This window comes from Lithobates pipiens, unplaced genomic scaffold (assembly GCF_037356315.1).
Source record: "Lithobates pipiens isolate NorthernLeopardFrog02 unplaced genomic scaffold, aLitPip1_a1.2 Scaffold_8, whole genome shotgun sequence".
Classification (NCBI taxonomy): domain Eukaryota; kingdom Metazoa; phylum Chordata; class Amphibia; order Anura; family Ranidae; genus Lithobates; species Lithobates pipiens.
Genome location: NW_027507903.1, coordinates 203,657,435 through 203,673,622, shown reverse-complemented (window position 1 = coordinate 203,673,622; position 16,188 = coordinate 203,657,435). Strand labels below are relative to the sequence as shown.

The 16,188-nt window shown below is 41.1% G+C and overlaps 1 protein-coding gene across 1 annotated transcript in view; it reads right to left on the bottom strand.

The window, feature by feature from the left end:
- Positions 1-16,188, bottom strand: part of TSPAN12 (tetraspanin 12) — a 233,255-nt gene that overhangs the window by 59,624 nt on the left and 157,443 nt on the right. The window contains exon 6 of the mRNA XM_077472868.1: positions 1,000-1,107. Coding sequence (XP_077328994.1) covers positions 1,000-1,107 — 108 coding nt within the window. The remainder of the gene's footprint in view (positions 1-999; positions 1,108-16,188) is intronic.

Below are 16,188 nucleotides of genomic sequence, written 5' to 3'. Positions count from 1 at the left end.
GGATTTCAGAAACAGTTCACCACTGGATCATGGGGAAGCATCGCTTGCAGGTGGAGCGGAGGTTCAGGTGAGTATGAGGCTTCTCCTCTCCTCTGGTCTAGACAAAATGAGCGCTTAACCCCACAGCTCCACTGCAAGGGAAAACTTTCTTTAAATGTTTTTTTTTAAATAGCAAACAAGATAAGAGGTGGCCACATGTGAACAATGGCACCTCTCAAATGCCTCTGGTTTGTAGATGCCTGAGGTGAAAAGAGGGACAGTGGGATTTGGGTTCCAGTGAGGGGCAGTTCCCCAAAACGAGGGGCACTTTGGGAGTATGCAAACCACATACATAAATGCCTAAAATATCTAAAACATAAAAATACAGTAATTCTAGTGATTCTCCTAAGCTATTTTACCAAAATTTGAATTTGAAAATACTACATTTGGCAAGCCTATACTTCAGTTCAGTACAGTTGGAAACATTCAGAAAATGAGGGTCTCTTCTCAGCATGCCAAAGAATAAACCTATTCAGGGAAAAACACTGTAGAAAATACTATTAGATACGTTCTCATTCCAGATTGGCTATAATCTGCAATTTCAAGGTATCCTTATTTTAAAGCAGTATTCTGATTTACCATTAGGCAAGAGTTCCTCTTTAAAAATTAAGATTAATATGTATCCACTTCTCTCTTATATCTGCATCTAGTTAGAATTTGCATCATATTAAGTAAAAGAAGCTAATAAATCAGAGCACATATTGATTTTTTTGCAATATAGGTCTCTGCTAAGTAATCAAAATGTGTACTTTTTTTGTAGCTACAATGTCTTGACATGTCAAATAAAGCACAACATGCACACAACTGTACCGTTAATTGGCAGATACGCAGGCGCAGAGACATAGGCTCCTATGGGAGATTGCTACTCCCAGAGGTAAGCAACTGCAGGAGAATACTGATCATTAAGAAACACAAGACAGGGAAAGGCACACAAACAATTAATAATGTTCTTCTACTTACCTCTCTTTGAAAAAAATTCCAAGCATTTGTCAACCACTGGTATCTCGGTAGGCCATAATTTGGCATCCTGGATTTCAAACTAACCATATCAGACCACTGAATTACTGCCTGAAATAAAATAACAATAATAATAATAATGACATTACATCTCATTAAAATGTATATTGACATGGCATTATGTCATGCATATCGATGACGATTAACCAATTTTTTTAAAAGTAATTAAGGAATCATGAAGGAGAGGCAGAAAACAGTGATAAAGGAACACATGATGCTTAAACCAAACAATACTAATCACACGTATGTTGGAACTCTAAATCCCCTCTATTTCACATAAAACAAATGGTTAGCCTCTCCCAATCTGTCATATCATCTTTCTTTACTTTTTCTCTAGACCTAAAATGAACATGAACACTTGAAGTGCAGGTTAAGGTCCACTGCAAAGGATAATTCTTTAGTTCTTTAGTTAATTGGGCTTTAAAGGGGTTGTAAACCCTCACGGTTTTTCACCTTAATGCATTCTATGCATTAAGGTGAAAAACCTTCTGTTGTGCTGCAGCCCTCCTGAGCCTCAGTTTTACTTACCTGACCCTGATCCTTCCCCAGCCGGGAATGAGCACACCAGCTCTAGCTGGTGTCTTGTGTCCTGACTGAATAGATTGGCTCCCCCTGCTGTCAATCAAATCCAATGATGCAGCGCCGGGGAGCAGGGCCGAGTCCTGCATTCTGTGTGAATGGACACAGATGCGGGACTCAGGAGCACGCCTGCATGGCTGTCCACCAAGGAGAGTGCTTCTCCAATGTGGACACTCGATGCGGGAGGAGCCAGGAGAGCTGCTGAGGGACCCCAGGAGAGGAGGTTCAGGGCCACTCTGTGCAAAACGAACTGCACAGTGGAGGTAAGTATGACATTTTTTTTGGTTCTTTAGAAAGCAAGGGTTTACAACCCCGTTAAGCTGCAATAAAGGACCCATGCCCCGCTGAACCAGTTTCTGCATTGGTACATGGCAGTGCCCAGCTACCCTTATACTTTATTTAACAAAAAAAATACTAATTTATGTTGTTAAATACAGTACATTTGTTAAAGGGGATGTATAGGTTTGTTTTTTTTTTAAATAACATGTCACACTTACCCCCACTGTGCCGTTTGTTTTGCACAGAGTGGCCCCGATACTCGTCTTCTGGGGTCCCTCGAAGGCTGTCTCGGCCCCTCCCCACAAGAGCTAACCCCCCTCTGGGAAGCGCTCTCCCAAGGGGGTTAGCTTGCGGGTGTGCTCCTGCGTGATACACTCGGAGGCCATAGCCTCCGAGTGTATCACTTGGCCCCGCCCCGCGGGTTGCGTCATTGATTTGATTTATTTAACAAAAATTGTCCTTAAAAAAGTTGGTTGTCAGCAGTGGCATACCTAAGACACCTGGCACCCAGGGCTGGCACCAGGCACCATGCCAAACAATGGCTGTGGGAAAATTATGCTAATAGTAAGAGGAGCTTAAAAGGGCATTGTTAAAGGAGAAGTTCACCTTTTAACAAAAAATAATAAAGGCACAATTTTTTTGCAGGTAAAAAAAATTGCATTTACTATTTATTTTTCTTCTGGAGCCTTTAAAGCATTGCACCAGTGATGAGCATATTACTAGTGCCATGCAGGTCTCTTGCAGACCTGTCAGTGTATCTGTGTGTCCGTACATAGTATGGGTAAGCAGATACAATCTCACAGGAAGACTCAATAAACTACCACAGCGCTCCACAGTGCCATGGTAGTTCATTGAAAACTACAAGCAGACAGGAAGAGAAGATCCCCACTGGCAATCTGAGCAGCCAGAGTGAGGGAACGGGGTTGGGGGGGGGGAGCAGGGGCCAGTCCCTTATGCTTTAATGACAAAGCCACAAGCAAAAGTGTAACAGACACATAAATATAAACCTCAGTGCACATTTTTATGAAAAAAAGCTGTTCCATATGCTTTTCTACACCCGGCCTACCTTAAAGAAGAACTTCAGGAGTAATGTACTTAGAGCGCAGTGGTCAGAGGTATGAAATTTAAAAACACAATGAGGTGTATTTATCGAAATTGAAGCATACAGAATCTAGAACAGCTGTGTATAACAAATAATCAGCTTCTATATTCAGCTTAAGATTGAAAATGAAAACTAGAAGCATAGTTGCCATGCACAGCTGCTCCAAATTTGATAAATTCCCCCAAGTGTCTATAATGCAGGGGTCAGGAGTGCATTACACACAGGCCACTTTACAGAGCACAACCAAAGCAACCTAATTTTTCAAGTACAACCCCGCCAGAGTATAGACTGATCCCCCCAGCACAGGCCCCTCAGTAAGTACAGATGCATCCCCCAGAAAAAAATCCCTCAGTGAAGAACCCCCCCCCCCCCCACCACCACCACCAGCACAGATAGACCCCTCAGTACAGATGTAACCCCCAACACAAATCCCTCATTGCAGACTCCTAAATCCCTCCCATCCAGCCCAAATCCCCAGTATGTACCCCTCAGCAGATGAACTCCCTCCCTTCCCCAGTACAGACCCCTCAGTAAAGAACTTCCCACACCATCCCCAGTACGGAGAACCCCTCCTCCTCCCTAGTACAAACCTTCGAGTACAGACACCCCCAAAACATGCCCCCCTCCAGTTCCCATGAGGCTTGTTCACTTGTGTTTTTCTCTTTGTAGAGCAATCCGCATTGCTCTTTTTTTTTTAAAGGTATTTTATTATTTTTCACACGGTTATCAACAATATTTCACAAGAAAGTGTATCTATCATTCAATATGCAATGCCACTAGATAAAAATACAGACATACGGATGAATATTCGTCTATACCCATATAGTCAACATTGATTACCAGAAAACAACAATAGTCAACAAAACAAAACTTAACAGCTGGTGACTAAATCAGTTTATCAAAGCGCCATTCCTCCATTTCAAAGATATAGCAACATGACATTAGGGAGGACATGACATAAGGCACTCATCTGCACATCTGTATCTTCACAGGGGTATACCTCATAATATCATTAAACATCAATCTCTCTAGAGGCCTTAGCGGTCCATCCTGACCATATTTTATCAAACCTTTTTTATAACCTCTAGCAATAGAAGTCATTTTATACATGGGCAATGCTAGGTTGACCAAGTCCATCCACATTCGTAAAGAGGGAGGTTCTGGATTTTTCCAGCGGAGGGCAATTACTTTTTCTGCATAAAAGGAAAGCAGCCTTAAGCCCCATACACACTATCAGATTGTCTGCTGATTTTTTTCCTTCAGGTTTACCAAAACCATGTAGTACAAGGGCCTGCCTGATTGCATACACATTGAAACCCCTAAGGTTTGACCTCATATTATATGGTTTTGGTAAATCTGATGGAAAAAATCAGCAGACAATCTGATAGTGTGTATGGGGCTTTACCAAAACCTTTCTGGCGGCACTTAACTCCTTGTCCTCCAGAGTGCCAAAGAGACATCTGGCAGGGTTACATATATTGGATAAAGCAAGTTTGTCCTCCATAAAGGAGTTAACTTCAGACCAAAACTGACATATTTTCGAGCATTCCGCATTGCTCTTTAGGCCCCTTTCCCACTTGTGCGACTTGTCCTGCAACTTGGGACTGCAAAGTCACATGACAAGTCATTCCCCATGATTTCCAATGTGAACCATTCACATATGTGTGACTTCAAGTGGTGCCGACTTCATAGTAGTCCCTGTACTACTTTGGTTCGCATTTCATGCGAGTTGAGGTCTATAGACCTCAAGTTTACACAGGCATTCCCTGAAATTGCGCAAAATCACGGTAAATTCATGGGACTTTTAAGTTGCGACAGTGTGAAAGAGGCCTTAGACAAGATTTGACAGGTGGTGAGGAGGCGTTGTAGTGTCTCCTCACCATCTTGTTTAACCCCTTTAACCCCGTGTTGCAACTAGTTGCAATGTGCTTGTAGACTGGCCCCCTGCACTTGAATGGGTTGCGGTCGGTGGGAGATACGCCACCCAAAAGTGACAAGGGGTCTAATTCCTGCAGTAGAATGCGTACACACCTGGCCGCTCAAGCTAAAGGGGGTTAAAAGTGACGCTCAACTATGGGAATCTGCCACTTCCTAACCTCATGTGTGAACATGGTAGAACCCTCCTTCCCCTCAGCACAGAAACTGCACAGCTTTCAAATCAATACAAACCACTCAGCACAGACACCCAGCAAAAACCCCTGAGTAGTAGAACCTTCCATTGCCCACCAGTACAGACAATCCCCTAGCACAGACCCCTGAAACCCCCCCCCCACCACCACTAATACAGACACTCCCAATCCCCCCAGTACAGACCCCTCAGTAGCAAAAACACACCCCTCCCCCACAATATAGACATCCCCCTTTCCAGTACAGACCTCCTCCATTCCCACACGTCCCCCAAGTAACGACCCCTCAGTAGCAGAAAGACCCCCCTTTTCTCCAGTACAGATCCATCCGTCCAGATCTCTCTACCCCCTTCCTTGAGCTCGCTCACCAGGCCATGCAGCGTGAGATCAGTGCAATAGGAAGTCCCGCTCTCAGCTCTGTCATATGTGTAAAGCAGCTCTGCTGTGACTGAAGCAGCGGCTGCAGTCTCACTCAGAGTGTTCAAGTCTGACATTTATTTTAATGTGTTGTGCGGAGCTGTAGTAGGAGAGATAGAGGTACATTGCAATGCAACACAATACAAGAAAAGTGAGGCACCAAATTGGGGACTGCAACCTCTGAACTCCCCTTAGCACCCCACTAGTTTTCATGTTTCCTGCTGGGCTTGGTGAATGTCCAGTGAACTATACTTTGCTTGGTGAATGTCCAGTGAACTATACTTTGCTTGGTGAATGTCCAGTGAACTATACTTTGCTTGGTTCAGTCATCCCTAATTCAAAAAACATCCCTGACAAATATGGGATGCAGTTAAGAGTTATTTTCTACAGTCTTAGTCGAACTAAACACCCTTTAAATATCAGAATAAAAAAATCCCTTGGTATCATTTTTGGCTCTTGGCAATTGAGTTAACACACTATCAGAAACATCGTTTTCTGTACACCAGAAAGTAAAACAACATCTTTGCAGAGCCCCATTTGTGAGCTCTTAAGGTACAGTATATGAGGGTATATTTTAGTCTATGTGCAATCTGAGATTCAAAGTCACGTTCAGCTTTACTTTGTATGAATTTCTTTGCAGGGATCACTGCATGCATAGATAAAAATGGAAAATTCCCCTACCACCAATCCATATATAAAAGGTTGAATTTAATAAAGAAGAATCACTCCCATAGAATGTAACCATCCGTAAACAAAAGAAAGTTCACAAAACAGCAACACAGTAAAGTACAACAACACTGTTTATTTTTTAATTTATATAAAAACCTTAAAACTTTAAAATGAATTCTCTACACATGATCCAGAGGTCAGTTTCTTTTAGTGATTTTCACTATTTAGCTTACAGTCTACTTATAAACATCACGCTGTACAAAGCAGCCAAATGTTCTCTACACAATGTATGCACATGGCACAAAATAAAATACGTTGTAGAGATGCACTGGATTTTTTTCACCTAGAAACTAACAAAACTAAATATTGGCAATGTATTGTAGACAAAGAAATAAAGATATTGCACTGTAAAACCACAACTGTTCTAACTGGTCCAGGTTTTAATGAAAAGACATGTGATCTTCTCATTAGGTTTTTGCTATGTCCCATAAATAGTAAAGAGGACAATAGAAAGCATTTCACACCTGCTTTGCACAACGCACCATTCCCAGAAAGATATTTATTACAGGTGTCAATTTCATGGGGTGAATACCTAATCTACGTGCAGAAACCCATGTTAATATACTATGTAGTCATAGGGATTCAACAAAAACCTCAAAACTTGACTCTGCAGGCCTAGGTCAGAAAGTATCTGGGATTCAGTATTGACCGTCTATAATGAGAAGTATTTACAAAGCCTTATTTGACAATTAAGTTGCATTTAGGGATAGCGCAATGGCCAGCAGATCTTAATATTATATAGTGGGACAAAACAAAATGGGCCCAAAGATAGGACAACCATCTTATGCCTGGATACTGGTACTAGTAAACTAATAGTGCTCTGCTAACACTGGGGTTGATGTACTAAAACTATAGAGTGCAAAATCTGGTGCAGCTCGGCACAGAAACCAATCAGCTTCCAGTTTTTTTTGTCAATGTTTAATTGAACAAGCTAATGTTAGAACGTGATTGGCTACCATGCACGGTTGCACCAGATTCTGCACGCTAGTTTTAGTAAATCAACCCCACTGGCTTAACACATCAGCAATTACTCTTGAATAAGTCTAAATATTAAAGTTAAATTCTGACAGAACATTATTGCTTCTGGAGTAGAACTCCAGTTGTGTCAAATAAATAAATAAATAGCATGTTGTTTAATAAAGAAAAAAACAGCTCCTGCTGCATTACTTGTCTTAAGCAAAAACTTCACTCCTCTGCTGGCCCTCCTTTAGCTTGTCCACCAGCAAATTGAGCAAGGGTACTTGCAAAAATTGTAAGCAGTCCCAACCTCTTTGCTCAAGGCTCTCCAAGCCCTGCTCCACAGATTGGTGGGTGCTGGCTTCAGATGATCCGTGACCCGCTGTCAAACATAACATCAAAGATAAAATGAAAATGTTCTCATTCTAAAAGCCCAAAGTAGATTTTATTAATGTTGGTCTCTGGCTGTGGGATGGGGCCAAGCTTTGACGGTTTCTTCAGTTGTGAGACTTTGCTCTGGGCCCTGTGGGTTATTTAGTCCAGTGCTGTGGTGAATGAAGTTGGGAATATATACTTTGGTGGATCCCTTCTCCTGGTTCCTGTTTTTATATCTCTATATACCTGGGCACAAGGTTACCTTAATTTCCACCTCTGTTGGATGCTGGTACTGGTTATTGATTACACTTTTTTGCCACTTTTGAAGCAATATATTCCATTGGATCTGTCTCACCACCCTACAATTAAAGGTTTCATGTTTAAAACTGTCAATTTAGCCACCTCTTTCTGTGTATTTTTTTTTTTTGGGGGGGGGGGGGGGGGTTTATTGCCTGTGGTACCCTTATGTCCTTCCCGAGAGGTAATGGGCAGATGTTCCGCTGGCTGTGATCACTAGCAATCTTTCTTCTCGTCTTGATCCTGAAGAAGCCAAATGTTTGGTGAAACATTGACCTTACAGACAGCAGTTTATCATGCACATATTCTGTTGTGATTGCATTTATCTGGATGTACATACAGTTGTGCTCATGAGTTTACATACCCTGGCAGAATTTATGATTTCTTGGCCATTTTTCAGAGAATATGAATGATAACACAAAAACTTTTCTTTCACTCATGGTTAGTGTTTGGCTGAAGCCATTTATTATCAATCAATCACTCTTTTTAACCACTTCCCGACTGGCGCACGATGATGGGCATGATGACAGGCATATGGGCGTACAGGTACGTCCCTTTAAGCCCCTGTACACATGGTCGGAGATTTCCACAACCAAATCTGTCGGATTTTGCCTGTCGGATTTTGTCCGTCGGATCTTGTGCGAAACTGTTGCATACACACGGTCGGACAAAGTTGGCGAAAAATCTGATCTTTCAGAACGTGATGACGTAATTTCGTTACGACGGGACTACATTCAGGCTAGTAGCCAATAGCTTTGATGTAGGAATTTGATCTGAGCATGCGTGGCACTTGGTCCGATCAAAATTCTCTACACATGATCAGAGTATGTCCGATCGGCCCAGTTGGTCGGGAAATATTTCCAACATGTTGGAAAATTGGGTCCGACGGATATTCCGACGGAATCAGTCCGATGCATACCACACAAAGTCGAATTATCCGACGACACGGTCCGATAGGACACATTCCGACGGATTCTTCGACCGTGTGTACAAGGGCTAAGAATGCCGCCATGCCATCGAGCACGCCAATCAGGACCCCCGTGAGTCCGGTCGCGGGTCCCGCAGACTCGAACGCCGTGGGAATACCCGTGTTCATCTCACGGGGAGGCTGAACGGGGAGATGCGGAAGTAAACAGCATCTCCCTGTTCTGCCTAACAACAAGTGACCCTAATCTCTGCTCCCTGTGATTGGAGCAGACATCAGTGTTCACTAAAACACAGCCACGCCCCCCACAGTTAGTAACACGCCCCTAGGACACACTTAACCCCTACACTGCCACCCCCTGGTTAACCCCTTCACTGCCAGTGTCATTTACACAGGAATCAGCACATTTATATAGTGCTGATTGCTGTATAAATGATAATGGTCCCAAAAATGTGTCAAAAATGTCTGATGTGTCCTCCATAATGTCGCAGTCACAATGAAAATTGTTGATTGCTGCCATTACTATTAAAAAAAAATATTCATAAAAATGCCATAAAACTATCCCCTATTTTGTAAATGCTATACATTTTGCACAAACCAATCAATCGCTCATTGCGATTTATTTACCAAAAATATGTAGAAGAATACGTATCGGCCTAAACTGAGGAAAAAAATTGTTTTTATATATATTTGGGGGATATTTATTATAGCAAAAAGTAAAAAAAAATGCATTTTTTTCAAAATTGTCGCTCTTTTTTTGTTCATAGTGCGAAAAATAAAAACTGCAGGGGTGATCAAAAACCACCAAAAGAAAGCTCTATTTGTGGGAAAAGGGGACTTCAATTTTATTTGGGAGCCACGTCGCACGACAGCGCAATTGTCAGTTAAAGCGACGTGGTGCAGAATCGCAAAAAGTAGTCTGGTCTTAAGCCAGCAAAATTGTCCGATCTGAAAGTGGTTAAATCATAATGGCAACAGAACCTACCCAAATGACCCTGATCAAAAGTTCACATACCCCAGTTCTTAATACCATGTATTCCCCCTTTAACATCAATGACAGCTTAAAGTCTTTTATGGATGAGGCTCTTTATCTTCTCAGATGGTAAAGCTGCCCATTCCTCTTGGCAAAAAGCCTCCAGTTCCTGTAAATTCTTGGACTGTCTTGCGTGAACTGCACATTTGAGATCTCCCCAGAGTGGCTCAATGATATTGAGGTCAGGAGACTGAGATGGCCACTCCAGAACCTTCACTTAATTCTGCTGTAGCCAATTTACAGGTCGACTTGGCCTTGTGTTTTGGATCATTGTCATGTTGGAATGTTCAAGTATGTTCTATGCACAGCTTCCTGGCTCATGAATGCAAATGTTCCTACAGTATTTTTTGATAACATACTACATTTATCTTGCCATCAATTTTGAACAAATTCCCTGTGCCTTTGTAGATCACACATCCGCAAAACATCATTGACCCACTTCCATGTTTCACAGTAGGAATGGTGTACTTTCATCATATGCCTTGTTGACTCCTCTCCAAAAGTAGTGTTTATGGTTGTGGCCAAAAAGCTCAATTTTGATCTCATCACTCCAAATGACTTTGTGCCAGAAGGTCTGAGGCTTGTCTCTGTGTTTGGCATATTGTAATTGTGATACTTTGTGGCATTTATGTAGTAATGGCTTTCTTCTGGTGACTCGACCGTGCAGTTCATCTTTCTTCAAGTACCTCCTTATTGTGCATCTTGAAACAGCCATAGTGCGCATGTTTTCAGAGAGTCCTGTATTTCACCTGAAGTTATTTTCGGGTTATTTGTTGCATCCTGAACAATTTTCCTGGCAGTTGGGGCTGAAATTTTAGTTGGTCTACCTGACCATGGTTTGGTTTTTACAGAACCCCTCATTTTCCACTTCTTCATTAGAGTTTGAACACTGTTGATTTGGCATTCTCAATTTCTTGGATATCTTTTCATATCCCTTTTCTTTTTTTTTACAGTACAACTACCTTTTCCCGCAGATCCTTGGACAATTCTTTTGCTTTCTGCATGACTCAGAATCCAGAAACGTCAGTGCAGCACTGAATGAAAGATGCAAGGGTCTGTCAGAAGCCCAGAAGCTCACTGATCTTTTATATACACACACTAATTACAAGCAAACAGATCACAGTTGAGGATAATTGCCTTTAATAGCCATTCAAAGCCCTTTGTGTCCACTTGTGTGCATGTTATCAGGCCAAAATCACCAGGGTATGTAAACTTTTGATCAGGGTCATTTGATTTGTTTCTGTTGCCATTATGATTTTAAAAGAGTAAACACAATTGATTGATAATAAATGGCTTCAGCCAAACACTAACCATGAGTGAAAGACAAGTTTTTGTGTTATCATTCATATTCTCTGAAAAATGGCCAAGAAATCATAAATTCTGCCAGGGTATATAAACTTATGAACACAACTGTATATGTTTGTATTGATCACTTGTGAACTACATATAATTCATAGATAGTATCACAATACTGCACAGAGGTCTGGGGTTGGTACTTCTATTTGATTGTAATTTTTAACTTTGCATAATAAAGATTATGTTTTTTTATTTACCCTTGTCTCCACCATGTTGCTTATAGTCCGTGATTGTAGGTTACCGGAGTTCAGTCTCTGGTTTATGCCTAAGTGCTTTCTTGTCCTGTTTTGGATGAGGCCATAAAAGTCTCCCTTACTAGATTTTATTAATGTTATCTAGTAAAGGGGTAATCCACTTGCTCTTCTTACACTTTTAATTCTGCTAGGAGATTAATCGTAGGCTTGAAAAATGCTGGCTTTAGGTTCTTCTAAGTAGTATTTGTTTCTCTCTTTGTGGAAGTCTATTAGACAGGTCAGACCAGTTAATAAAAATGCCCTAGCTATGTGGCTGTGGCTATATCTCAGCAGTTGTTGGTCAAGGAGTAACTGTCGTTAGATACAGAGAGTCCAGAGAGGAAAAACATAATGTAACAAAGGGGGTAATGCAATTGTGCTATAGCAGGCAGTTGAAATGGAAATTTTGCATACATTTATATTAATGTAAACACTATCATAAAAGCTTCAGGTTTGTGCCCATTTAAATTGCACTATGATTCCCTTTTAAATTATTTACAGTCTTAGTTACTTACTAAGCATCTGTCAAGAGCCAAAATAATGCAACTTTATTTATATATGATATTTGGTAAACAAGTTTGATAATATTTAGAGACTATGTGAACAATGTGGTAACATAATCTATACGGCTATTTACAGCAATCATGAGCACCAGTCAATTCTTAGCCTAGTGCAAAATCTAGAGACATGCACATGCTTGGTCTCTCATGCACACAATATTGCAGCACAATAGTTGTAAATACGTAACACTGCTTGTAAGTATGAAGGAGTACCAATAACAGTCAGTAGTACTTGTATCCAATATCTTTCACAAGAAACATCAGCTTATGTATTTAGAAGTATAGACACTAGCTGAAATTCAAGTGGTTTGTCAACCAGCTCCCAGCTATCCTGTAAAAGTGATCAATTATGGCACTTTGAAGGTTTCTTAACCACTTGCTATCCAGGGCTATCAACAAGCCATTCATGAACAGCCTGAGATTCAAGTAGTTTGTCAGCCAACTCCCAGCTTTCCAGTAAAAGTGAGCCTTTTACAGTACTGTGAAGGTACAGTGGATGGCCTGTGGATAGCCTGTGGATTTTCTAATGACGTTCAGATGGATAGCACTCAATGAACCCAGAAGCTCACAGCTCTGAGCAAACCTGAGTTCAGAGCAGTCAGAATCCCATCTGACATGCCAGCTGAACAGCCGATCAAGAACAGCCCCATCTTGATCGGCTGCAGCAGAGGGCAGGACAGACATTATGCAATTGTGCATGGCAACCAATCAGCTTCTGACTTCAGCTTGTTTAATAAAGCTTTGACAACAACAACTTGGAAGCTAATTGGTTTCTGTGCACAGCTGCAGATTTTGCACTCTCCAGTTTTAGTAAATCAGCCCCTATGTGTCTAATAAAAAAACACCTTTGTGCTGGAGCCATATCACAATGTGACATGGCAGTAGCTTGTCAAATATGTGGTTTCAGTTACATTTAAAAATGTCTTGGTTTCATAGTTAGTTAGGTTGAATAAAGACACCAGTCCATCAAGTTCAACCTGAGTGTCTACAATTGTCCCTATCCCTGTACATTGCACACTCACATCAGTCCCTACCCTTAAGGAGCCCACAATTGAAGGTCCCCATTCATATACTATGGCCAATTTTTTTGACTGAAGCCAATTAACCTACCTGCATGTCTTTGGATTGTGGGAGGAAACCGGAGTAGCCGGAGGAAACCCACGCGGGCACAGGGAGAACATGCAAACTCCAGGCAGGTAGTGTCGTGGTTGGGATTCGAACCAGCGACGCTTCTTACTGCTAGGTGAGAGTGCTAACCACTACACCACTGTGCTGCCCTTACACAGCTATGAACAAATCAGTAATAGGCAAGGCAGGACATGTTTTGTTGCTCCTTGTTTAAATAAGTAAACCTAATTCGTTATAATTTTCTTAAAATGGCATAGGTGTCTCTTTTTTTTTTACAACGACACCCATGAGACAGCAGAAATGACAGTAACTAATATACATATTTCTCTTATCCATCTGCCCTATAACCCACACTGGTCAGTGGGCACTTTGTGCCGCAATCAGTCCTTCTCTACTGCACTCACTCAGCAAGTGGTCACACTGCAGAGTCTGGATCATACTATATACAAACAAAGATGGCAATGCAATGTCTTCAATGAATAATGCTGTACCACTGAACATTACATTTGTCACTTTGTTTCACAACAGGCCTATTTTTAATGCAAGGTTTCGATTTTGTCTAATTCCAGGAGTTTAGCTTTAAGCATACACAGCTGAAATTCCAACACAAACTTTTTAGTTTAGTTAAGTTAAAAAGGTTATGGTTTTAGTATAAATCATCTCCATGCTGAGATAACTAGATATGTGTCACTGGGAGGGTAAGAAAAAGAAAATCTTATCAGTGGGGACAAAATCTTGGTAGTTTTTTTTGCCATTTTCATGGTGTGTTCCAGCTGAAGAAGTTTCCTCTTACTTCCTCTAGTGACTACACAGAAATTTTGTGGAAATTAGCAAAATAATGACACAAGATGTGTATTGTACAGATACACATTGGGATTGATTTACTAAAATTTGAGAGTGCAAAATCATTTTTTTTTTTTTTGTCAAAGCTTAATTGAACAAGCTAAAGTTAGAAGCTGATTGGCTACCATGTACAGCTGCACCTGATTTTGCACTCTCCAGGTTTAGTAAATCACCCCCATAATGATCTGCTATGTTACAGATCATTTTCTCCTATTAGGGATAAAACAATGTCATGTCCTCTGTGTGGCTTGTTCAATAACATATTTTTGTTGCCATTTCCAGACGTTTTCCTATCAGCAATGTGTGAGTAACAAAGTAAGCAAATACTGTTTGACTTGGCACTAAAGCTGATGCAAATAAAACTGGAAAAGACTTACATGCTACAAGACAACTATGGCCTGCACAAGATAGATAAAATGCTATACATGCTGTTTGCGATAGTTTCGTAATACAAACAAGTAAGCTTGCATTCATAAATTATGTAGATTATTACTGTTATGACAAGAAATTCAATGTGCTTTTTAGGACTCACAAGGGAACAATTGACTCAAATCATAGCCTTGTACACTATACAAGGAAAACACCCAGCTGTAAGGATAGACCATTATTTTACTGTAAAGTAGGCAAAAATAAAAAGGCATGTAGTTTATACAGTTGTGATCATACTTTCCATACACTAGCAGAATTTATGATTTCTTGGCCATTTTTCTGAGAATATAAATGAAAACACAAAAACTTATCTTTTATTCATGGTTAGTGTTTGGCTGAAGCCATTTATTATAAATCAACTTTGTTTACTCTTTTTAAATCATAATGAAAACAGAAAATACCCAAATGACCCTGATCAAAAGTTTACACACCCCAGTTCTTAATACTGTGTATTGCCCCCTTTAACACCAATGAGAGCTTGAAGGCTTTTGTGGTATTTGTGGATGAGGCTCTTTATCTTCTAAGATGGTAAAGCTGCCCATTTCTCTTGGCAAAAAGCCTCCAGTTCCTGTAAATTCTTGGGCTGTCTTACATGAACTGCATGTTCTGAGATCTCCCCAGAGTGTCTCAATGATATTGAAGTCAGGAGACTTGGATGGCCACTCCAGAACCTTCACTTTATTCTGCTGTAGCCAATGACAGGTCGACTTGGTCTTGTGTTTTGGATCATTGTCATGTCCCATGCGCAGCTTCCTGGCTGATGAATGCAAATGTTCCTCCAGTATTTTTTGATAACATTCTGCATTCATCTTGCCATTAATTTTGACCAGTTGATTGATAATAAATGGCTTCAGCCAAACGCTAACCATGAATGAAAGAAATATTTTTGTGTCATCATTCATATTCTCTGAAAAATGGCTGAGAAATATACATTCTTTCTGCTAGGGTATATAAACCTATGAACACAACTGTATGTATTAAACTGCTCAGCAATTTTGTTCGCTACAAAACTTACAGGCAGAGTTTAACTGGGGGAGAGAAGGGAAACCTCTCAGTTACAAACTAAAAAGTAGAATTTAGAAAAATGCATATTTACAGTGATTGTAAAGCTTTATTTTTTTATTAAAATAATAAGCATGATATGCTTACCTGCTCTGTGCAATCGTTTTTAGGTTATCTTGGCTCCTCCTCCCTTCTGCGTGCCCCCTTAGCAAGCCACTTGCTTTGAGGTCACACATGCAGGCTTACTCCTGTGCCAGGCTATGTGTGCCTATTGACACACATAGCACAGCCTGGCCCTGTCCCCCGCTCCCTCCTTACAGTATCTGATTGACAGCAGAGGGAGCCAATGAACATGAAATGTTTTGCTACCTTAACCCCCCTAGCAGTAATCCAGAGTCTGCCTCGGGTTAGGATTTTACTGATAGGAGCGGTAACCCTGAGCCAGACGGGATCGCAGGGGAGGACACAGTGAGACTTACTTACCTTGTCCCCTGGATCCAGCGATGTCCTCCGCGCTGTGTGATCGAGCAGTCCTCCGCTCGATTCACAGTGCCGAATGCCGCCGAGCTCCGTTCCCTGCGGCGTTACGGCGCACGGGAGCGGAGAATGGCGGCAAATTCAAAAAAGTAAAAGTACACAAAACACACACAGCACTGTAATCTTACAGATTACAGTACTGTATTACAAAATTACACACCCCCTTTGTACCTAGTGGTCTGTGCAATGTCCTGCATGCACTTTTATATTATAAATACAGTTTTT